The sequence below is a fragment of the Megascapheus bottae genome, chromosome 37, assembly GCF_031878675.1.
Source record: "Megascapheus bottae isolate mThoBot1 chromosome 37, mThoBot2.hap1, whole genome shotgun sequence".
Lineage (NCBI taxonomy): Eukaryota > Metazoa > Chordata > Mammalia > Rodentia > Geomyidae > Megascapheus > Megascapheus bottae.
In genome coordinates this window covers 1,551,639-1,574,505 of record NC_143545.1, presented here as the reverse complement: position 1 = coordinate 1,574,505, position 22,867 = coordinate 1,551,639, and the positions used below count along the sequence as shown (strand labels likewise).

General features: G+C 54.6%; 2 protein-coding genes across 3 annotated transcripts; one reads left to right on the top strand and one right to left on the bottom strand.

The window, feature by feature from the left end:
- Positions 1-746: 746 nt before the first annotated feature.
- Positions 747-11,454, bottom strand: Ndufa9 (NADH:ubiquinone oxidoreductase subunit A9). Its single transcript, XM_090325323.1, has 11 exons — positions 11,351-11,454; positions 8,361-8,531; positions 7,499-7,596; positions 5,076-5,167; positions 4,568-4,709; positions 4,184-4,286; positions 3,453-3,520; positions 3,140-3,216; positions 2,142-2,237; positions 1,692-1,758; positions 747-1,415 (listed from the first exon to the last, which is right to left on the bottom strand). Exons 1-11 carry the CDS (start codon positions 11,397-11,399, stop codon positions 1,245-1,247), a joined length of 1,134 nt encoding a protein of 377 aa, XP_090181449.1. The 5' UTR covers positions 11,400-11,454; the 3' UTR covers positions 747-1,244.
- A 2,325-nt stretch (positions 11,455-13,779) lies between these two features.
- On the top strand, positions 13,780-22,448 carry Akap3 (A-kinase anchoring protein 3). Of its 2 annotated transcripts, XM_090325130.1 has the most exons (5): positions 13,781-14,496; positions 15,082-15,188; positions 16,651-16,746; positions 19,312-21,573; positions 22,114-22,448. In XM_090325130.1, exons 3-5 carry the CDS (start codon positions 16,651-16,653, stop codon positions 22,267-22,269), a joined length of 2,514 nt encoding a protein of 837 aa, XP_090181256.1. In that variant the 5' UTR covers positions 13,781-14,496; positions 15,082-15,188; the 3' UTR covers positions 22,270-22,448. The 2 variants fall into 2 exon arrangements, with proteins under 2 accessions (XP_090181257.1, XP_090181256.1); XM_090325131.1 differs by lacking the exon at positions 15,082-15,188 and having other exon boundaries at positions 13,780-14,496.
- Positions 22,449-22,867: the final 419 nt, after the last annotated feature.

Genomic DNA, 22,867 nt, shown 5'->3' with positions numbered 1-22,867 from the left:
CCGAACCAGGTCAGGTGCTCACCTGCCCACAGAGCCACCTGGCAGTGCCGGAGTCCCCACAGGTGTGGAGTGTGTGCCAAGGTGTCACCTGACTCCTGAGAAGGGAGAACTAGCTGCCTGCCTGTGCCAGGGCTCGCTCTCTCTCCATCTCGGTTCTCTCTTTAGACTATCTCTGTTTCTCCATCTGTCTCTCCCTTTCTGTCATTGTCTGTTTTTGTCCTTCTCTCTCCCTTCCCCTTTTCCTCTCCTTTCCATTCCTCTGTATGAATCCTTCTCTGCATCTCTGTTAATGTTTCACTCTCTCTCCTTGCTTCCCTCCCTCGTCTTCCTCCCCTTTCTCTTCTCCCCCTCCCTGTGTGTCTCTGTCTCTTTCTTCGTGTTTGTTCTCATGCTGTCCCCTCTTCCTGGCACACTCACCCGAAGCTGTGTGTGTGATCTCTGCAGGCTGGGCCTGTGTGTATGTGGGACAAAGAGGAGGAGAAAACCTCCAGAAAGGAAGCGTCTGTCCCACGCCCCACTCACAGACGGGGCCTTGCGTGTCTTCTCCCTCCTGCTGCAGTCAGGGGCAGAGGAAACAAACAACAGAGGCAGGTACAGAGGGGGCCAAGCCCCAAGGAGGGCCCACTCCACTGCTCCATCTCCTGAGCCCCACCCAGCCTCACCTCCCAGTGCAAAAGCTCAGGGACAAGGCTCAGGCCCCAGGAGCAGTGTGCAAACACGCACACACACATACATGCACACATGCACAGATTCACACAGATTTTATTATGTCTTGAGCTGCCTGGAAACAGGGTTCAGAGGGAGGCTAAAGACTCACCCCCCGCCCCCAGGCTCCTCCTGCCTTTCCTGATAACTTGGCTTCTTTCTCCTTGAGTTCAAAGCCACGGTCTTCCCGACATGCTTGAGTGTCTCATTGTACTTTCATACACGCAGAGCAACTACTTAGGCACCACCTCCTCTCCTGTCTTTCCTCGTGTGTCTGCTAGTAGCAGGGTTTCAACTCAGGGCCTCTCACTTGCTCTGCTTACTTGCTCAGCTGGCGTTCTACCACCTTAGCCATGCCTCCAGCCCTGCTTTGCAGAACCCGAGGTTTCAGTTCTAAATGGCTAGGGCTGGCCGTTTCTGGACCACCAGGGAAGAGAAAGCTCCCAGGTGGTCGTAATAAGATTTTATTCTCTGTGGACAGAACGCCGGGCGGCTGGGCCCGGGGCTGCGGGCATGGCGGGCGGGAGGCGGGCAGGACACTAGTAGTCCACCGTCTTGGCGGGCTTGGCGTCTTCGATCTCAGTTTTGAGCCAGCGGTTGGTGCGGTGGCGCCGCAGGGTCTCGATGGCCTTGAGCTCCAGCGGCGTGGGCTGGACGCCCAGGTCCTCCAGACCCAGCATGTCCGCCAGGAGCTTGTCTGAGAGGCGGATCTGTGGAGGGAGAAAAGATCAGGGGGACGCGGAGAACTAGGGTGGCACGCGCCCGGCCCCCCACTGCTGAGTGTCCCCACGGGGCCACGGGTGAGTACTTGCACTCACCCGGGGAGGAGATGGAAGGGAGGCTAAGGAAGGGCAGATGGCAGGCGTGGCGGCCAGGCCGTGGGACGTGGCCAGGCACCACCAGCCGGGGGAAGCCGGGGGAAGATCAGCCAGCCAGGGGCCGGGCGGGGGTCCCCGCTCCCCACTTTCCGCACCCTGCCCCCTCACCCGGTCCACTTTGTCCCTCGTGGTCCACGGCTCGAATGGGCTGAGTTCAAACAGGCGTGCCAACATTCTAGAGGAAGGGCACAGGCGAGAGGTGTCCACAGGCTGCCACGTGCCAGCTGCACCCACCCCAGACACATCTGCGCCCACCACTCGCCCCCCAGAGGCCCGGCCTGGCTGATGGCCGAGACTAAAGCCGGCAGCTCCTACGCTCCCCAGACAGCGGGACAAAGAGCAAGACGGCCAGCACAGAGGCCGAAGGTCAGGGATCGCTTACAGCATGGAAGGCTGAGGGGGACCGCTGGGGCCCGGCCTCTTTGGTCCTGTTGGCTTTGGAGATGGGGGTCTCTCTTCCTGCTGGCTGGGAGTACTCCCTAGGGGTCCCCCCAGCCCGCTACGGTGACAAGGGTGGGCTGGCTTTCAGGAGATGCAGAAGCGCGACGCCTGACTCACCGATAGGCGAAGTACGGCAGGGGGTAGGGAAGGAAAGGCCGGTGGGCCACGGCGTAGATGTACTGTACCAGATCATACAGGCGGTAGCGGTTCGGCCTGGTGAGGGGGGAAAAAAACCCACACAGCTGTAAAAAATGGCACTTTCTGATGGAGAAGGAAACATATATGGCCGGTAACAACACCAGGTGAGAATAAAGACCCCCGCTGCCGGCCCGTGGAGTTCTCTAGGTTAATACTCATCCTTTCCTCCCCTTGGGTGTCGTGAATCTAGAGACACACACACACACACACACACACGGGAATCCTTTTCGGTTCAGGCCATCCCCAGTGCCCCTGCCATGACTGACCTCAGTGGTTCTGTCACTGCCCGCTGAGGGGACAGTTAGGCTAATAAAAACCTTTCTGTTGGTATAGAAACCAAGGCTCAGCCCATGTTCCCGTTTAGACTCACCCCCCGCCCCCCCAAATCAAGGACTTTCTATAAGTCAAACTGGGTGGGGATGTAGTTTGAAACTCGAAGGCTTTTCCCGGGTACTTTCTAACCTGCCTTGTGAAAGGGTTAACTCTGTACAACATCCTTGTAAGAATGCACCTCCCCAAAACGGAGGGCAATTAACAAAACAAAAACAAGCTGGACACTGGAGGCTCACACCGGCCATCCCAGCTACTCAGGAGGCTGAGATCCAAGGGTCACGGTTCAAAGCCAGCCCAGGGCAGGAAAGTCCATGAGTAAATCACCAGAAAGCGGGAAATGGGGCTGTGGTTCAACGTGGTAAGAGTGACAGCCTTGAGTGAAAAAGAGTTCAGGGACAGCATCGAGGCCCTGGGTTCAAGTCCTAGGACCTGCTTGCATGCCTGCAGGTCGCTCGTGTTAGAGCTGAGTCGTTGGTTTGCTCACATTCTGAGCTTATGCACTGCGAGACCCTAACATAAAAATCCGAGTGGCTTGCTTCCTGCTTACTGTCTTTCCCCAAGCCACCCTGGTTCTCAGCACTCACCCGACAAAGGCGAAGGTCTGGCCCTTGGCTGCCGGCTCTTTGGCAACTTTCACGATCCCCCGGGCCACGTCGGATACCTGTGGGCATTATAATTGGTGTTGAAGCAATTGCTGGAGGTGCGGGGGAGAAGGGAAAGCAGACGACACTCATTCACAGCCAACGCCGCACTGCCCACTGCGGAGAGCTTTGGTCTGTCTGCCAGGGAGCTGGGATTCTTCCTAGCTCAGCCTGACGCCTGGCCCACTCCCCGTGTCCCAGGCTCCCCGAGGCACAGCCTGGAGGCGAGAGCACTTATCCACGGGTGGGTACTTACAAACACGGGCTGCTTCTCCGTCTTCAGGCCCAGGGACATGAGAGGCATCCCGACAAAATATCTCATGTCTGTGGAGACAACAGGGGTGTTTACCAGGCCTGAGTGGTGCTCAGACCCCTCCTCTCCCCACCTTGTCTCTGTAAGACCAATGCTTTGGGGACACAATAGGAAGATGGCAAATGCAGCCAGTGCTAAGAGCTCATGGTCCTGGAAAAGAGCCGCGGGGAGGTGTTCAGGCCAGAAACACTGAGGGCAGAGGGGCCCAGCGCCGAGCCAGGCAGATCAGGTGGCACACAGCCAGCCACCACGCGAGGCCGGGCGTGGTCACGCCAGGACCCATCACCTGCTTCACGGGGGTCACAGAACCAAGAGCTGAACTGCGGGTACTTAGGGCTTCCAAAGGGGGGGACTGGGCAGAGAATGACCTCATCACAGCTGTATCCACGGGGACGTCCACGTGAGGAGACACCATCCAGCTAAGAGATGGCCCTGAGTTCAAGCCCCAGGACGGGCACACACACAAAAAGACACACTGGACTGGTAAACTGACAGGCTGACTCCCCCTCTGAACAATGACGTAACACGACTACTACCACCAACAACAACAATAATAATTGAGCACAAAGCAACCGCAAGGGAGAAACAAGCCTGGAGGGGGAGAGGGGCACGGCTGGCAGCTCCGCTTCGCTAACCCGCCGGGCCCCCTCCTCCCACGCGCCTCCCGGGCTTACTGGCAAAGTGATTGAGGAATCGGTCCTCCCTTCCAAATATGTCCGAGGGCTTGATGATGGTGGCATCCGGAAACGCTTCCCGCACTTCCTGTTCTCCCACGGCCTGGCCAGTCAAGCAGAGGAGATGGGCCCTGAGTGCTAAGGCAGGGGACACGCCTTCCACTCTGCCCACAGATCTTCAGGGAACCCCACTGGCCCCCCTCAACCATGCACCCCGCCTGCGGAAGCCACCTGCTAGAGGAAGATGCAGGCACCGGTGCCCCCGGCCCAAAGCCCCCATAATGAAGCATTTCAAGGGGTGCACAGGACTGCCCGCCAGAGCACTGCTGTGTACACACACACCCCCGCGACGCCCAGGCGGCCTGCGTGGGACCTGCCACGGACCTTACTCCTCAGGGACCGGGCTGGACTTCGGATGTCAGAGTTGAGGTGTGACACATGGATGAGCTTCTCCACGCCGGCTTTCCTCGATTCTTCGGCGATGATTCTGGGAATCCTCACGAACACATTCTCAAAGGTAAAGTTTCTGGGGGGACAAGAAGAGGGGAGAGGAGGAGGAAGCAAGGCCGGCCGCGATGGGCTGGTGTGGGTGACAGCACCAAATCCTCAAGTTCAACTTTTCAACGGTAGTGACTGACCTCCAAGCTAAGATTTCAACACCTCCAGCCCTCCCCCCGCAAAGTTTACAGGCCTGTGCGTCGTCATTCCTAGCCACGGTTTAAGGCTCGTCCTGACTTCTGAACTGTCCCCAAGGAGGGGTGAGGCCCAGACCTCCCCACCCGCACCAGTGGATGTCCACACACCATGCTTAGTGATGGGCACAACGGATGCCCGAAAAAGGCGCCCAGTGGGGGTTCACAGAACCCCAAGGCTCATGCACCCCAAGACCCACCTGGTTTCCCACTCTCTCCCCACAAGGTTGATGACCAGGTTGCTGTGTGCCACGGCTCTGCTGATGGAGGCTCTCTCCCTGGAGTCCCATTCCTGGAGGCAGAGGAATCCAGTCGGCTGACATGTGACACGTGGCCCCGCCCCCAGGCCCAGGCCGGTTTCTAATTGGGCCACTCTCTCATGGTCCATCCCCCAGGCCCTAACTGACTGCCGCCTCTCCTGACTCTCAGGGAAGACAGAGGGGGTGGAGAACTTTTCAATTCATGAAACCAGGACAGAAACTGCTCATATTTCATGGAACTTGCTGATATCTGTCCGTCCTACTAAACCCTGAGGCGGTGAAGGGATCTGGCCACGGAGTCTCCCTTTCTGAAACAAAGCCAAAGAAGCAAGGACAGATGGGAGGCAGACAAAGAAACCCAGAGAAAAATCTATACACACATATCCATAGGATTCCCAGTGATGTCATCAGGGTTTGAACTCGGGGCCTCTTTGCTAGGGAGGTGCTCTACCACTTGAACCAACTTCCTTCTTGGTAATCTCAGGTCCAAACAGAAATGGACAGAAGTGAACTTCCCGACCTGGGGGCGCTGTATGGAGAATGGTTTCTAAACCCTGTGGACGGCAAAGGGTCACATGGAGGAAGTGATCTGAGCGCAGATCGACTAAGCCCAGACAGAAGAAGAGGGTCTTCTAGATCACAATGGAAACCTGTCATCCTAGCTATCGGGAGGCTGTTCAACATCAACCCGGGCAGGCAAGTCTGCGAGTGGAGCTGTGACTCCAGCAGTACAGCCTTGAGTGAAGAAGGGACAGCATGCAGGCCCCCGAGTTCAAGACCCAGGATCAGCACACACACACACAAAAAGGAAGTCGAAGGGGGGCAGGCGGTAGTGGTTACGGCTGCCTGGAGGGCCTGGGAATCCAGGGGAGAGAGACCAGGGAAAGCCAGTTCTCAGGGGCTGGGGGCCAGGCGCCCCCTGCTGCCCAGAAGGGAAAGTCAGGGTACCATCCTACTTGTAACTTGTGGACTGTGAAGACTCCCCCTCCCCCCCTAAAGACAACATGAAAGTGGGGGCTGGTGGCTCATGACTGTAATCCCAGCTAGTTCAGGAGGCTGAGAATCTGAGGGTCGACATTTGAAGCCGGTCCAGGTAGACATACCTAGAGATGCTTATCTCCAGTTAACAAGCTGGAAGTGGAGATTGGCTCAAGGGCTAGAAAGTGAGCCTTGAGCACAAAATTTCAGGGACAGCACCCAGGGCAGGGCGCCCCCCCCCCAAGGGTCAAACCTCCCCACAAAGGAAAAGGAGAGGAAAAAAAAAAAAAAAAGGAAAAAGAAACGAAAATGGAATGAAGTATATAGGTAATCTTAAATTTGCTATTTTCTGAATCCTATATTTTCTACTGGTCATACTGACGAGTAAAAAGCATTTGTTTGATATTTAAAATAGTATATTTTACTTAAACTAATATATGTAAGGTCTTAATATATAATAACTGAAGTGGGGACCCACCCCTCAATGGAACTTTCCCCAAACCCCCAAGAACCTTTCCCAAACCCCTATAGCGAAACTAAGTCCCACTGAGAATTAAGCCTTTGACTTGCAAAATGTGGAGAAACACAGTTCACTCTACAGCAAATGACAGACTTTACACTATGGGTTCTGGGCCAGAATTTTAAGAACAATGTGATATATCAGAGGACATAAAATACAAGATTAAAAACTACAAATCTGGAAGTGGTGCTGTGGCTCAAAGTGGTAGAGCACTAGCCTTGAGCAAAAGATCTCAGGGACAGCGACCAGGTCCTGAGTTCAAGACCCATGAACAACAACCACCATGAAAAACCCACCATCAAATCTACATAAACAACAGGAACATTCATGCAAGGAGATTTAAATTTCAGCTCTACCAACAGGAAACCTTACATGCACTGCTAAAAGAAGTCAATGTGAAAGGCTATGGTCTGTCTCCAAACGTGAATATTCTGCCATCGAGGCAGGCAGTGCAGAGTCCCACTGTCTCCCTATCAGGTGGGGGTGGGAGAAGGAGAGAGAGAGACAAGTGTCTTCTCCACGCTAAGTCTTCAAACTCTGGATTCTACCCATACAGCACAGCTCTCTTCAGACAAGACCTCAAGCTTCAGGTGGGCAGCTGGAGGCTCACATGCTGGAAAAGCACAGCCACGAACCTGGCCCTTAGCCTAGATGTTAAATAAAGTTTTATTGGGACGCCCGCGTTCATTCATTTACATAGCTTCCCTCAGGACCCAGGGCCTGCACTGGAAAGGATTGCTGATTGCCAGTCTGGAGTTTTAGTGCCCAAACCAGAGACACGAGCACTTAAGACTGGAGAGTGCCTGTGGACTGTTCTGCATAGAAACCACCGCCGTCAGCTGGACGAGCAGGCATGCGGTCTTACCAGGAAGATGAGCTGGCCGAGGTCTCCCATGGGACGCAGGTGCATGAGGTCGTAGGTGTCACACCGGTACGGAATGATGATTTGAGTTCCCATCCGGCCTAGGGAAGGACGCATTGAAACGAGGCGCGTTGACACCTCGACGCATTAGACAGGAGCGCTCTGTGGAGGCTTCAATAATTCTGCGGGGACACTAAATCCACGTTGCTGCCACGTGCTGGTGGCTCACGCCTGTCATTCCAGCTACTCGGAAGGCTGAGATCAGAGGTGGCGGCGGTTCAAAGCCAGCCAGCCTGGGCAGGAAAGTCTGTGAGACTTTCATCTCCAATAAACCACTCCGAAAAAACCTGAAAGTGGTGCTGTGGCTCAAGTGGCAGAGCCTTGAGCCAAAGCAGCTCAGGGACAGTGCCCAGGCCCTGAGATTAAGACCCAGGACTGTGAGAGAAAAAATGATGTTATTTTTAACAAGATTAGCATTTTGCCATGCCAGAGACACTGTACATTTTTAGAGAATCTTATTCCAACTTTGTGCCCTGTTTTTTTTTTTTTCATAGTAGGACTGGGTTAAAGTCAAGGTCTTGCAATTGCTAGGCAGGTGCTTTACCACTTGAGCCATATCCCAGCCCCATCCTTCTTCCTAGGCAGGCAACGTGAGGGTGTTTAGAAATGGCCTAACTATGGAGGTGGGGTAGGGTGGGGGACGGGGGTTGACTGGGGTACTCGGGTCCTCAAGCCCTCTCTTCCCACCTCGAGGCAGGTCAGCTCAGCAGTCCTGTAGCAGTGTCCAGGGAAGAGACAGTCAGCTCGTTCAGATCCTCGTCAAGGGCCACGGGGCAGGCGGACCCGAGGCAGGACTGGTACTTACCGAGGTAGTTGATGACATATCGACCCAGGAATCCCGTGGCTCCAAACACAGTGGCCACCAGCCCACTGACGGAGGAGCGGCCCCCTTTGCCGTGAGGAATGACGGCATGATGGAGCTGGCGGCAGGGAGGGCCGTGAACTGCGGAGGCGGCCACGGCAGCAATGACAGAACCTACAGAGAACCCGGAGCACAAAAGGAATGAGACATAGCACGGGCACAGGTCAGATTGCAAGCAGCCAGGGACTTGAGCTCTCCCTTTCCCCAAACACCTGAAACTTAGCGGTCAGGGGAGCACTGGCCATAAACGTGACTGCATAAAATCCCCGTGATAAGAGGAAATGCTCTCGTGAACCTGGGAAGGGACATCACATAGACCCACGTGAACATGGGAAGGGACATCACATAGACCCACGTGAACATGGGAAAGGAAGAACGGACTCCTGGGTCAGGTGTCTGGAGAGACGTTTAAAGAAGGAATAGCAAGACACTGATTCACATCTGTCATCTCGGCTGCACAGCACACTGAGATGTGAGGATCACATTTCGAAGCCAGCCCAGGCAAGAAAGTCCAGGAGATGTGTCTACCAAAAAGCCAGAAGTGGAGATGTGGCTCCAGTGAGCAAAAGACGCTCAGGGACAGCGTCCAGGAAAAAGACAGAATGTCTTCTTTATAGAGTGCCCGCCTCACAGGGTTGAGAGTTTACCACAAGTCCTAAAGTGTCTGTCACAGTGCCTGGCAAACAGAATATGCTCAGGAAATGCAAACCAGTCTCACGGGTTCCAGCTTCCCCGTATTTTCCCCCATGTGTTACAAATACCACAAGGGGAATAATATTCTTTACCCATTATGCCCAGATTACATTCTTCTGCTGAAAACTTACATTGATACGGCATGCTAATATCCACATGTTTACTTGTAGGGTACCCTAATTTCTTTCCAAAATAAAAAAAAACAAAAATATTTAGGCTGGGAGCATGGTCTACTGGTAGAATGCTTGCCTAGCATGCACGAAGCCCCAGGTTCCATTCCTTGGTACCACAAACACAGAAAAAGCCAGAAGTGGTGCTGTGGCTCAAGTGGTAGAACGCTAGCCTTGAGAAAGCCCCAAGGACAGTGCCCAGGGCCTTCCCTGAGTCAAGCCTGAAGACTGGCAAATGTGTGTGTGTGTGTGTGTGTGTGTGTGTGTGTGTGTACATACAGACACATACATGTACATATATTTAAGTCATATATTTATGTGCTTGAGGGTATAGACAGATAGCATAGATGACTGTACAGATCACAACTGGACTTACCTAAATATTAGATAAAATTCTGTGCGTGTGTGCGTGCATGTGTGTGTGTGTGTGTGTGTGTGTGTGTGTGTGTGTGTGCTTGAACGCAGAGCCTGGATGCTGTCCCTAGGCTTTTGGGTGGAGATAAGAGTCTCATGGACTTTCCTGCCTGGGTTGGCTTTGAACCACGATCCTCAGATCTCACCTTCCAAAGTCGGTGTGAGCCACAGTGCCTGACTGTATGGTTCTTCTTGTGAAACCCACCTTGAAAATTCTGAGCTCTGTGCGGCTTTCCAAAGCCTCAATTCTTTGTTTCCTCCTAACTCACAGAGACCACAGTCACAACACACCACAGTCACAACACACCGCAGTCACAACACACTGCAGTCACAACACACAACAGTGGCAGACGACTTCGCTCCATCTCATCACCCCGTCTCCTCCCCTGGCTCTCCTCTCTTTTCTCAGCAGGTACTCATGGTACCGTGGTGCTCCACTGTACCCTTCCATATTTGCCCACCAGTTCTTCGCCTGCAGGTGTTACGCCCGAGTCGCAAGATGACCACCAAGAAGACCACTGAGAGTCAGACGCTCCGAAATGCAAAAGTAAGGCTTTATTCAAACAGGCTGCAGCTCGGGCTTCATCCTCACACCCTCATACCGACACAACGGAGCTTAGGAGGAAGCCCCGAGCTGAAATTTTACAGGGCTTTTAAAGGCAAAGACCACAGATTTACAGCAACATGGCAATCGGGTGTGTTTGACTGAGATAAGGTGGGGATCAGGGACATTCCAGGGTGATGGGAGCTAACGGGAAGTTCCCACGCCAGTGGAGTCCTAATTAGCTGTCTGGGGGTAGTTTTATGGCTTAGAAAACAAATGCCATCCCTGGAATTTACGCGAGTTTTGGTTAATTTTAACACAGACGGGTCAGTTCCTGGGACTTATGGGCATCACAATTCTGTCTCTTTCATTTATGTGCGCTTTTGGGTCACTCCTGGTTTATAGAAACAACAAGATGGTTACTGCCTCAGAATGGGAGGGGGGGTGCTGTTTTAACTCCTCACAAGGGACTGCCACCGGTTACAAGGGTGGGGTCATTCAGGGGGAAATGAAGGGAGGCTTGGGGAGGCCAGGGTGGCCTAATCTTCCATTCCTGGACCCAAGGACACCATAAATCTCTTTTTTTTTTTTTTTTTTTTTTTTTTGCCAGTCCTGGGTCTTGAGCTCAGGGCCTGAGCGCTGTCCTTGGATTTTTCTCAAGGCTGGAGCTCTACCACTTGAGCCTCAGCACCACTGCTGGCTTTTTTCTAGGTATGTGGTGCCGAGGAATGGAACCCGGGGCTTCGTGCGTGCTAGGCAAGCACTTTAACCACTAGGCCACCATGATAGGATTTTTTTTTAATGTCCATTTGTGACGTGCAATAAATTAATTTAAATAAAAATTAAATACGGGGCTGACGTAACCTTATTTTCCCTTTTTTTCTTTGCAGAAGCCCACACGGTCGGACCTCGGCCATCCGGGGCCTCCGCCCCGCTCCCCCCCCCCCCCCCCCGGCCCGGGACCCCGGGACCCCGGAGCCGCCCGGCCTCCCCGGCCTCCCCACCCCGAGTTCCCGGATCTCCCGTGTTATCCGTGGGCCGGGGACACCCCAACACCTCTCACCTCCGCCTCCAAGTCCCCATCCGGGGCCGCGGTTCCCGGTGACACTTACGTGACATTGGCAAAGCCCGGACGACCCGGGGCTGAGCGGCGGCTGCCATCTTCTCTCCCACAATCCCCCGCGCCGGGCGGATGCGCCGAGCCCGGGCCTGACGACGGAGACCGACGAGGGCCAGACTTCCTCTCCGCGTTCAACCTCCGCCGCCGTGACTGCGCTTGCGCCTACGCCGCCGGAATCCCCGGACCGGAAGGGGCGGAGCCCAACGCGTGCTGGGCCGTTGGGGTGGCGGGAAAGATGGCGGGCGAGTCGAGGGCCGCCGCCGAGCGTCCTGTGGAGGACAGGAGAGGCCCGCGGGGTTTGGAAGAGGGCCGTGAAGACCAAGATGGAGCTCCCGTGGCTGAGATGCAATGGCCGCCCGGGCTTCCTGGTCACCGTTTTCCCGGGAAAGGCCGACGGGGAGGCGGCCGCAGGGAGGCCCGGCCAGGCCCGGCCCTGCGCTCCAGGGCTGTGCGGCCCAGGTGGGCGCCGCCGGCCTCTGCCTGGGGGGATTTTTCTTTCTTTTTTAATATCATTTATTTTAATTAATTAATTATTATTATTATTATTTTCCAGTCCCAGGGCTTGACCTCAAGGCCTACTGCACTCTCCTCGGGCTATTCTCAAAGCTACAGCTCCAACCACTGGAACCACAGCACCATTCCCGGCCTTTTTTCTTTTTTTTTTTTTCCTATGTGGTACCGAAGAATCGAACTCAGGGCTTCGTGCACGCGAGGCGGGCACTCCACCACCAGGCCACACTTGGGGCGACACGTTTCTCTTCCTGTGCTGTCACCTTGTCCCCTGTTTCTCCCCTCTTTCCCCCCCCCCCCCAGTCTCCCCATCCCGTCTCCACCCTTGGAATTTGTGTAGTTCACTTTCATCTGTGCTCCACTGCTGTGTTTTGGGGTTTGTTTGTTTGTTTTCACTCTCGGCCCCTCCAGTCGTGTGCCCCGCCTCCTCCCACGTTCCTGAAGATGTACACGTGAATACACCATCCGCAGAGGAGACAGTCACCAAGCATGGAACAGTTGCAGGGCTGTATTCCCGGAGGAGAGGATTGTTTTCTGCAAGGTGGCAGGTGCGGGCATGAGCTACCGAAGCGTCAAACACAGCACTGTAGGGCTGGGAAGGTCTCCACACTTTTCATTTGAGCCACTCCGGGACTGAGAGCCGAGGACTGTAGGTCAAAGCCAGCCCTGGTCCAAAAGTCCATGAGATTGAGTTAACTACCAAAAAAGGCAGGAGTGGAGCTGTAGCTCAAGTAGTAAAGAGTGCTATCCTTGAGTTAAAAAAAAAAAAAGCTAAGAGCCAGCCTCCAGTCTCAGAATTCCAGCCATATTACTGGCATACACACACTACACACCCTAGAGAAATCTTGGTTGTCAAGTACAATCTCTTTCAAGACAAAGTAACTGAGAGCCGGTAAAAGATAATCAGATAAATAACTTCATGGAAGGAACTTTGTTATAAATTGCATCTGTTGCATTTTTAATCTTTTTGCCTTGATGGGGAATTATTTTTGCTTCCTGGAAACTATGTTCATCTTGGATCTGGACCTGGGTGTTGACCCTGAGCTCTTCAGCTCAAGGCTGCCGCCCTACCTCTTGAGCCACAGGGCCACTTCGGGTTTTTCTAGTGGTTAATTGGAGATAAGCGTCTTGGACTTCAGTGCCCGGGCTGGCTTTGAACCATGACCCTCAGATCCCCACCTCCTGAGTAGCTGGGATTACAGGTGTGAGCCACCTCGTCCAGCTTGGGTACCACTATTAATGGCAGAATATCTGAAGTAACACTAGGCAGAGTACTCAGACCCTTGCACTTTCTGGTCTCACTCTCTCAGCTAGTGCTCTAGCGATTGAGCAACATCTCCAGCATTGCTTTTAGCTGCTTAGTTTTTAGAGATGGAATGCCTGGGTAGTTATGAGCCACACTACCTAGCACAGTTTTTTAAGTAGTGCTGGGGTTTGAACTCAGGACTCATGGAGCAGATATTCTACTATTTGAGCCTTAAAGTAACATTTTCAAGAGAACATACAGAGCTTGGGCCCTGGTGGCTCATACCCTAGAATCCTAGCTACTCGGACTGTAACCCAGAGGACCATGGTTCAGAGCCAGCCTGGGCCGGAAAATCCATATGGCTCCATCTCCAGTTAACCAGACTGGAGGTATGGTTTAAATGGTCAAGTACCAAGTAAATAAGCATGCCAAGCCAGAGTGTGAGGCTTTGAGTTCAAGCTGAGGTACTCTGTGTGTATGTGTGTGAGAGACAGAGACAGAGACTATAAGGTCCCAAATTTTTCCAGCTAGATTCCTCAGTTTAGGTATTGCATAAAGTGGATTAGTGCTAATTATGGTTCGTCTGAGGCAAATTATGACCCAGAGAGATGGGTGGGTGGGTGGGTAGATGTGGGTAGATAATTATAAGCTTTGCACAAAACAGCCCAGAAGATTTTGGGTTGTTTCTTTCGTCGTTGTTGTTATCGAGTACCGGAGTTTGAGTTCAGCTTGCTTCCTGAGCTGGAGCTCTGCCACTTGAGCCACGCCTCCAAGCCCAGTTTTGTATTGATGAGTTGCAGGCACATGGGCTTTTCTACCTGAGCTGGTTTTATACCTCCATCCTTGAGTTCTGAGCCTGGACAGAGTAACTAGTAAGTATAGAGGTGTGAACAATACCACTCAACCCAGAAGGTCTGTTTTTAAAACAAACAATAATAATAAAATGCTTGTAAATGAGATTCCAAGTGAATTGATTCCCTGGGCTTTAAATGAGAGGTTCTGTAGCCTCTCACTATTCCTTACTAGTGTTTGCTCTGTGGTTTCAGGTTGGCATTCATTGGCAAACCCTCCTCTTCCCAAGTTCCCACGTGCATTAAACGCTCAGAGGAGAGAACGGATAGAAAGCAAGCTGAGCCCTTCCCACCTCCACGAGAGCCTCCTGTCCTTCTGACCACCTGGTGGCCTCCCAGGGTTGCCGTGGAGACAGTGATATCACCAGCTGCCATTCTGATGTCACTCCCCAGTCCCAGCAGGGGTGAGGTGCATGGAAGGTTGGAAGAGGAATCAAGATCTTGAGCTGAGTAAGAACATCCCAGCATCTTCGTTGACTTTAAACGTGTCTTCTAGAGTCTTCTGTGGTTCACTGTTCCCGAGCTACAGAGGTAGGAAACCCCACCGAGCCGATAAAACAACCCCGGGACAATCTGAGGGCATCTTAACCATCTCAGACAAGCTTCGTGGGTGTCAATAAACACCCACAGAGGACATAGAAAACAGAGAAAGCACGTTAAGACTCCTGTGAGCTCCATGTTGGTTAGATGTATGTGACTACATGAGGATGAATGTTGACGTTCCCCCAAAGAATTCCTACAGAATGTTCTGAGATGCAGGAATTTGAGGTACTTAACTCTCCTTCCACCTCTTCCTCTCCCAACTTCTATCCCAGCTTGTTAGGGATCGGTGTGACGACTTCCCAGAATTTGCACTCCATAGCGATTATTTGAAGGCAAAGAATGGCAGTAGTCCTTTCCAAAATTACCCCTGGAACTTTTTTGTGCCATCTCCAGACTTGTCAGAATGCCCTCAGGGTAAAATGTGGACATAACCTCTGTGAAATTTAAACGTTATTCTGTGCTGGTCGTGTATGCACACATAAAGATAAACAAGTAAGTGGAATTCATTATTGGTTATAACGGCAGTAAAGTTCATATGTAAAGGCAGACTTTGTGTGTGTCTTCCCATCGCAGATTCCTTGTCTATTACATGGCAGGAGGGGTTGATAAACTTAGGAATAGTGAAGACAACTCATTAATCAAGAGCTTTCCTCGTATCTCAGAACCCGTCCTCAGTAAGAGTAAGTGACTGCATACTCTTTAAACTTAACTGTCATGGCAGTATATAGCTGAAATAAGGCTGGGAGGTGGACGATTTTCATTAGAAGCACCTCACTGAAATGAAATACGAAGTGATGATTTCTGGCTCTGATTTGCACTGTCTACCATCTGGTTTCTCATAGCTTGACCTGGTAATAATGCTTTACTTCATTAGTTCTTTTCTTTGTGGTTACAGTGCAAGCATAGATCATTTTTGCAGGGCTCATAGTCTTAGGCCTTGGGTCAAATTCCCAGCACCACCAAAAGAAAAGGTTATTATACGCTATAATAATATTTGATTTATGTGATATATATATAGTCAACTATCTATGCATGTACCATGTATGTGTTATATGGGATCTATAATGTGGTACTGCACATATCATTGATATATATGCATTGTATAAGCTGCTATAGAAGATATGTGGTCTAACCCCATAGACCTTAACTTCCTGACTAAGATAGCAAAAGTATTACAGTTAGGTAACAAAGGTTAAGAAACCCATCGCAGGAAAAATAAAAACGACTAGGTTGTCTTTCAAAGCTGGCCAGTTTTCCTCGGAGTGTCTCTGGAGGAATCCCTGGCTCGGAAATGACTCCGCTTGAGTGTGTGCGTTAGAGAGCGTGTGCCTGGCATTTCCTCAATCAAAACCAGCCGTGCGCTGGGACTGCAGGCCTGTGCCCTCCTGCCCGGCCAGCACCGTGTCTTCATGTTCCATGAGCTGTCCACACGGCAAGCCCGCCGCAGTGTGCTCGGTGCGAGAACAGTGAACTTTTCCCTGATTAGCAGTCAAGTTCTTGGAGTGGAGAAAGGGGTCCCCACTTCATAATGGATGCATTTGTGTCTGTCTAAGCACGTGCCTTTCATTGGGCAATCCCTCCTCGTCACAGCCAGAAAACGCCCTTTCAGCTGATAGAATTCAAGTTCTCGGCCAAGGGAAATTGGGCTGAGGCTCAGAGCCAGGATCCCCCTGCCCCTCAGGGTGTCCAGATAATGGGCGAGGGGCTGATCTAAAGGAGAGCTGTGAGACTTACGGCTAATGCCGTAGAAATGGATTCAGAAGAAGAATGAAGCCTCTGTTACTTCAAGTTAGAGTAGAAGGGCCAGAGGGAGGTAATGCTCTCGGTTACGTTTAGTTCTGAGTGTCTGCTGAGACCCTGAAGCTGTGGGAGGGTTGACGGTGGCAGAGAGCACGTGTGAATGAATGCATGTGAGTGTGGGTGAGTATATGTGAGTGCACACCAGCCAGCACCAGCCACCTCACGGGAGAGCCACGTGTGCAGAGAGCAGGGGATGGATGTACCCAGAGTTCAGTGTGTCTGTGTCCTGGCGCTTGTGGCTGGCTCCTGCATCTTGGGGTCACTTTATCCCCTCCCCCGCAATGTGTGCTCCCTGTTCTTGCTGGTGATTTTTTTTTTCTTGTTTTCCTCTCTTCCTTGTAGATGGCGGATAAGGTTGACTGGTTACAAAGCCAAAATGGAGTCTGCAAAGTTGACGTCTATTCCCCTGGGGACAGCCCACCCCAGGAGTGGAAAATGGTGAGGGGAAACAAAGGGGAACGTCCTCCCGGCACTGTGCCCCCTAGAGAGCCAAATCCACTCTGCCTAGACCTGTCCTCTCCCTTGTGGGGGCTGGCACCCAGAGCCCAGGCCCTGTCTGCTGCTATTCTCACCTCGGGAGCCACAGCTCTGATTCCAGTGCTTTGATGGCTAGCTGGACATAAAAGTCCTGCAGATTTTCTGCCCAGGCTGGCAAACTATACTTTTTTTTAAGGGGGGAGGGGGGAGGGAGGCATGGCTCAGGTGGTAGCACAACAACCAGTAAGCGCAACTGGCAGATCGCAAGTTCAGGTCCCAGCCCCTAAAAAACACAAGAAAAACTATGACCTAGCGTGTAGCAGGAGAAATGGGCAATCACTAATGAGGAAGAAGATACTGTGGCTGCCATTTCTGTCTGCTGTTTACTTCTCAAGCAGCTGTGGGGTGGAAGGAGGTAACTGCAAGGCTGCTGGAAGGTGCTTTGCTAAAGGATGGGTTGCCTGAAAATGCTGGGAACCGCCACTCCCAACAGTCTCCGCACTGTCTGTCCTCCCGCTGGTTCCATTCAATGGTCACAAACCTGTACTCTCGTCAGGGTCCAGCGGGAAGGCAGCTAGCACGCCAGTGCCCACTAAAGTACACGTGCAGAAAGCAGCTGGGCAGAGAGGGAAGGAGGGAGGGAGCAGCAAGAGCCTACGAACTCAGCAGGGTTTCTCTCCTCCAACCAGGGCTGTTTCCACTCCCTTTGGAGAGAGTGGGGCCCCCCCAGGATGTTTCAAGGTTCCAGCCCCAAAGTCACAAAGCAAGGCTTCAGAAAAGGTGGACTGGGTTGAAAACAGCAAGTCTCTACGTAGCCCTCTAGTGAGGTATTGAAGAGACATCCAAGTAGATGGAGACCAGGCACCGTGGCTCACGCCTGTGACCCTAGCTACTCCGGGAGCTAAGATGGGCGGATTGAGGTTCAAAGCCAGCCCAGATAGAAAAGTCCATAACACCTGATGTCTGGTTAATCAACGAAGAGCCAGAAGTGGTAGAGCTCCGTCCTGAGTGGAGAGATCAAGGGACAGCAGACACAACTTGTGTGTGTGGACATGTATGCATGATCACAGCCCATCGTTGGCATTAGTGTTCATCAGACATCTGTGTTCGTGTATTCTTAGATGATGCGGCCTCTGTTTCTCTTAGATCTGTGTCTTTTCTTCTCCTTTCCTTCCTTCCTTCCTTCCTTCCTTCCTCCCTCCCTCCCTCTCCCCCTCCCTCCTTCCTCTCCTCCTCCCTTCCCATTTGTTACACAGGAGAATTCATCATTTCCGTCCCACACACATGTAAACAATGGGTTGTAGCCAGCCTCCCTCCCTCCCTCTCCCATCCTCCTCTCACTGTTGCAGTCATCTATTTTGAGCCTCTTTGGCCTCCTTTATCCTACCTGGCCTGCTGGTTTCTCTTTCCCCCATTTGCAGGGGAAGCAACTTCTGGAGGTGCTCCCCTGGGTCTTTCCACACCTCTGCCCTGTCCTGTGGGGGAAAGGTAGATGGGAGTTCATGGGAAAGAAATGAGTGAACATTCCATTTTTGTTTTATTTTGCTTTCATTAAATGAGAAGCACTTTAAGAGATTCAAAACAAAACCGCCTCTGCTGTGATCGGTAACCACCCACCATGTAGAAATAGAACTTGAAAGCGCTAAGAAATGGATGCATTTACAAGCGAGCATTTACCCAGTGGACTGGCACCCGTCACAGCTATGGTGGTGACAGAAGTGGCCACAGCCAGAGAGCTAATGAGGTAGGGGTGGGTGTGCACGCGTGCGCGTGTAGACAGATGTCCACAGAACAGAAGCCTTTCCATACTCCCCTTCGTGGGGGAGAAACCACACGTAGAACCCCAGAGGCCGTAGGTTGGAACGGATGCAGGCGGGTTCTCATGAGCACCTCGTGGAGTAAACACGAGGCGTAGACTGTCAGGCCCCGTGTGGTGAGGCCAGCCCTGCCTTGTGATCCAGAGCTCGTAGGGGTGATTAGGAGATGGCCGTGGTTCTGTAACAGCTCTGTTGTGTGTACGGCTTGCTGTCTTCTCCGTTTACTTGGTTGTCAGCTGGTGGTTGACCGGGTGTGTGCGAGACATTTGACACACACACCACCACGCCTCATTTCATTTTCTTTGTGAAATGGGAAAAAAGTGTATGGGTTTTGGAAAGGGGCTTTGATGAAGTGGCCTTGGGCGCGCATGCCTGTAGTCCCCGCGCCTCGGCGGGTAGGGCCCTGGTTCAAAGCCAGCCGGGGCAGGATGGGTCTTTTCAGTGGGGCTGATAACTCTCAGACCTTCAGGAAAGTGGGGGACACGCTGGACTCCTCCGGGGCTGGGTGTTGCTGTTCCCCTCGTCACCTCGAATGCGTCCGGACCCTGACCGCTTGGCTTTTCTGTCTCCTTGCTCGTCGCACGAGGGCTCTCAGGGGAGTAGCCTCGAGGCTTGTCGTGAGGATCAGGTTAAATGAGATAGTAGTGGAGGCGGCGGCCGGCCCGGGAGGGGCGTGGGTGACCCCTTGTCTCGGCTGTCCCTCTTGCAGAACGAGTCCACAGATCCCATCCGCGTCCTTAGCTGGCTCCGCAAAGACTTAGAGAAGAGCACGGCAGGGCTCCAGGACCTCCGGTTCAAGCCCGGCGAGCCGCCGTGTGTGGTGGGAGAGGAGGTGGCCAGCCCGGCGGACGTGCGCAAAGGCTTCTCCATCGATTACTACAACACCACGTCCCGGGGCTGCCCGGGCCGGCTGCACTTCGAGATGACGCACAAGGAGAACCCGTCGCCGTGCCCGGGCGTCGCGCTGGGCAACGCCAGCTCCGTGGACGAGGTCTCCTTCTACGCCAACCGCCTCACCAACCTCGTCATCGCCATGGCCCGCAAGGAGATCAACGAGAAGATCGACGGCGCGGAGAACAAGTGCGTGCACCACTCGGTGTACCTGGGCGACGAGCCCGTGCCCACCAAGAGCCTCAGCACCATCGCCTCGGAGCTGGTGGACGACACCGTCTTCGCCTGCTCCAAGAGCGTGGCCCCCGACAAGGCCCCCGGCGCCGGCGACCGGGCCGTGGGGGCCCTACGGAGCCCCCCGAACTTCAAGTACAAGAGCACGCTGAAGATCAAGGAGCACAAGGGCCCCGACGACAAGCCGGCCTCGCACAAGTCCTTCTTCTACAAGGAGGTGCTCGAGTCCCGCAACGCCGGCGACTCGCGGGAGGCGGCCGGCGGGCGCGAGCGGAGGCGGGCGGACGACTTCACGGCGTCGGTGAGCCAGGGCATCATGACCTACGCCAACAGCGTGGTGTCCGACATGATGGTGTCCATCATGAAGACGCTGCGCATCCAGGTGAAGGACACGGCCATCGCCACGCTGCTGCTCAAGCAGGTGCTCCTCAAGCACGCCAAGGAGGTGGTGTCCGACCTCATCGACTCGTTCATGAAGAACCTGCACAACGTCACCGGCACCCTCATGACCGACACCGACTTCGTGTCGGCCGTCAAGCGCAGCCTCTTCTCCCAGGGGAGCCAGAAAGCCACCGACATCATGGACGCCATGATGGGCAAGCTGTACAACGTGATCTTCGCCAAGAAGTTCCCCGAGGGCCTGCACAAGACCAAGGACAAGTGCGAGAGCTTCTCCATGGTGTCCATGAAGGGCCGGGGCGACCCCAAGGGCCGCAACATGAACTTCGTCAAGTCCGAAGCCAAGCTGCGGGAGCACGTGTACTCGGCGTGCAAGGTGGAGAAGGAGAAGACGTGCATCGAGACGCTGGGCGAGCACCTCATCAAGCAGGGCCTCACCATGTGGCACAAGAACCAGCAGAAGGAGGGCAAGTCGCCCGCCGGGGACCCCGCCGCCGCCGCCGCCGCCGCCCCGCCCCCTGAGCCCGACCTGCCCTTCGACAGCTGCGATCTGAGCCCCCCGCTGCCCTACCCCGAGAGCCTGGAGACCTTCATGTGCGACTCCAACTCGTGGGGCAAGGACCTGATCGTCTCGGCCCTGCTCCTCATCCAGTACCACCTGGCGCAGGGCGGCCGCATGGACGCCCAGAGCTTCCTGGAAGCCGCCACCACCACCAACTTCCCCCCCAGCTGCGTGTGCCCGGACGAGGGCCGGCAGAAGCCCCCGTCGCCGCCCCCGGTGTGCGACCAGGAGCAGGCTGAGAAGAAGGACCTGATGAGCGTCATCTTCAATTTCATCCGGAACCTGCTGAGCGAGACCATTTTCAAGGGCGAGCGCAGCTGTCCCGCCAAGGTGCCAGAACAGCCAGTTAGGGACGAGTCCCCGTGCGAGAGACCCCTGACCCCGTGCCCCACCCGCCTGTGCGACGGCGAGGAGATGGACGGCACGCTGTCCGGGCTCACGAAGATGGTGGCCAGCCAGCTGGACGGCCGCACGCCCGGCCACATGCTGGACCACCTGGTGGACTCTGTCATGAAGCTGTGTCTCATCATCGCCAAGTCCTGCGACTCACCCCTGGCCGAGCTGGGCGACGACAAGTCCGGGGACGCCAGCCGGCCCAGCTCCGCCTTGCCCGACGGCCTGTACGAGTGCCTGCCGGCCCGGGGCACGGGCACGGCCGAGGCGCTGCTGCAGAACGCCTACCAGGCCATCCACAACGAGCTGCGCGGCGCCTACGGGCAGCCGCCCGAGGGCTGCGGCATCCCCAAGGTGGTGGTGAGTAACCACAACCTCGCCGACACCGTGCAGAACAAGCAGCTGCAGGCCGTCCTGCAGTGGGTGGCCGCCTCCGAGCTCAACGTCCCCATCCTCTACTTCGCCGGCGACGACGAGGGGATCCAGGAGAAGGTAGGTGGCCTGGGGGGGGGACGGAGGATGGTGCTTCTGGAAAGTGCTCCGGGGACGGGAGGAAAGCAGTGGTTTGGGTCCCTGACGCGTGAAGAGGTGAAACGGAAGTTAGGTTCACAAGATGCTCAGGGCTGTGGGGTCCCTTGGAAAGAAATGACCTCAAAGACCCCAGAAGATTCGGGGTGGGGGTGTTGTCGTATGCAAAGAGGATCTTGTGTAACCTCTGCAGCCGGGTCACGGGAAGACGGGATCGTGGCAGCAGCCGTGGCCTGGTAGAGTCGCAGCCTTTATCCCAGAGGCCCTGGAGAGGAGCCTGCATTTTGGCAGGTGTTAGGCAGGCCGAGTTTGTCCTAGGGGCAAGAGGAGAATGGGGGGGGGGACGTAGGGCAGGGTCTGGAGACCCCGTCCATGGTGGCTCTCCGCAGTCCAGGCCACCAGACTCCAAGAAGTGGGCCCCGAGCTGTCCCCGGGACAGGAGAGGGGGAGGCCGGGCCGGCCCGCCGCCCACCGCTCTGCCCCCCCCGCCCCTGCCGCCCGCAGCTCCTGCAGCTGTCGGCGGCCGCGGTGGAGAAGGGCCGCAGCGTCGGCGAGGTCCTGCAGTCGGTGCTGCGCTACGAGAAGGAGCGGCAGCTGGACGAGGCGGTGGGGAACGTCACCCGGCTGCAGCTGCTGGACTGGCTGATGCTGAACCTGTGATGGGCGCCGCGGCCCCGCCCCCCGAGCCCGGCCCCGCCCCCGGCCCGCCGGCCCCGCCCCCAGAGCCCTCTCCACGCCTACCGGACCCACCGACCAGTCATCTAATGCTAGCCACTGGATTTTGCAGATTTTCCTGTCCATGCGAGCAAGGACGAAAAATTAAAAGATTACACTTAAAAGGCCCCGGAGTCTGCTTTCCTCGGGGTCTGGGACAGGCAGGGGCAGTGAAGGGACTGAGAATTGGGGGGGATCCCCCAGAGAGTCAGCCACTGCCTGTCCCATGCCCCCTCCGTCCTCTCAGCTGCTCGGATTCGGTCCGCATGGCTCTAACAGCGGCAGAGCCCCCATTCCAGCCTGCGGAAACATCTCTGTCCTGAATGTCTTCCTGGAAATGTCAGACAGACAGACAGCTGTCCTTTGGTCATCAGAACGGAGCCAACAGAAGGAAGTGGGGTGGGTGGAGGGGAGGAGAAAGAGGAGGAGGAAGAAGACCAAGCAGTACACCAATAGGTGAAAGGAAATGACTCCCTTTACAATAACCCCGCTGTCCTTTGCAAACAAGCAATCACGGGCAAGAAAAAAGATGCTTTTATTTAGA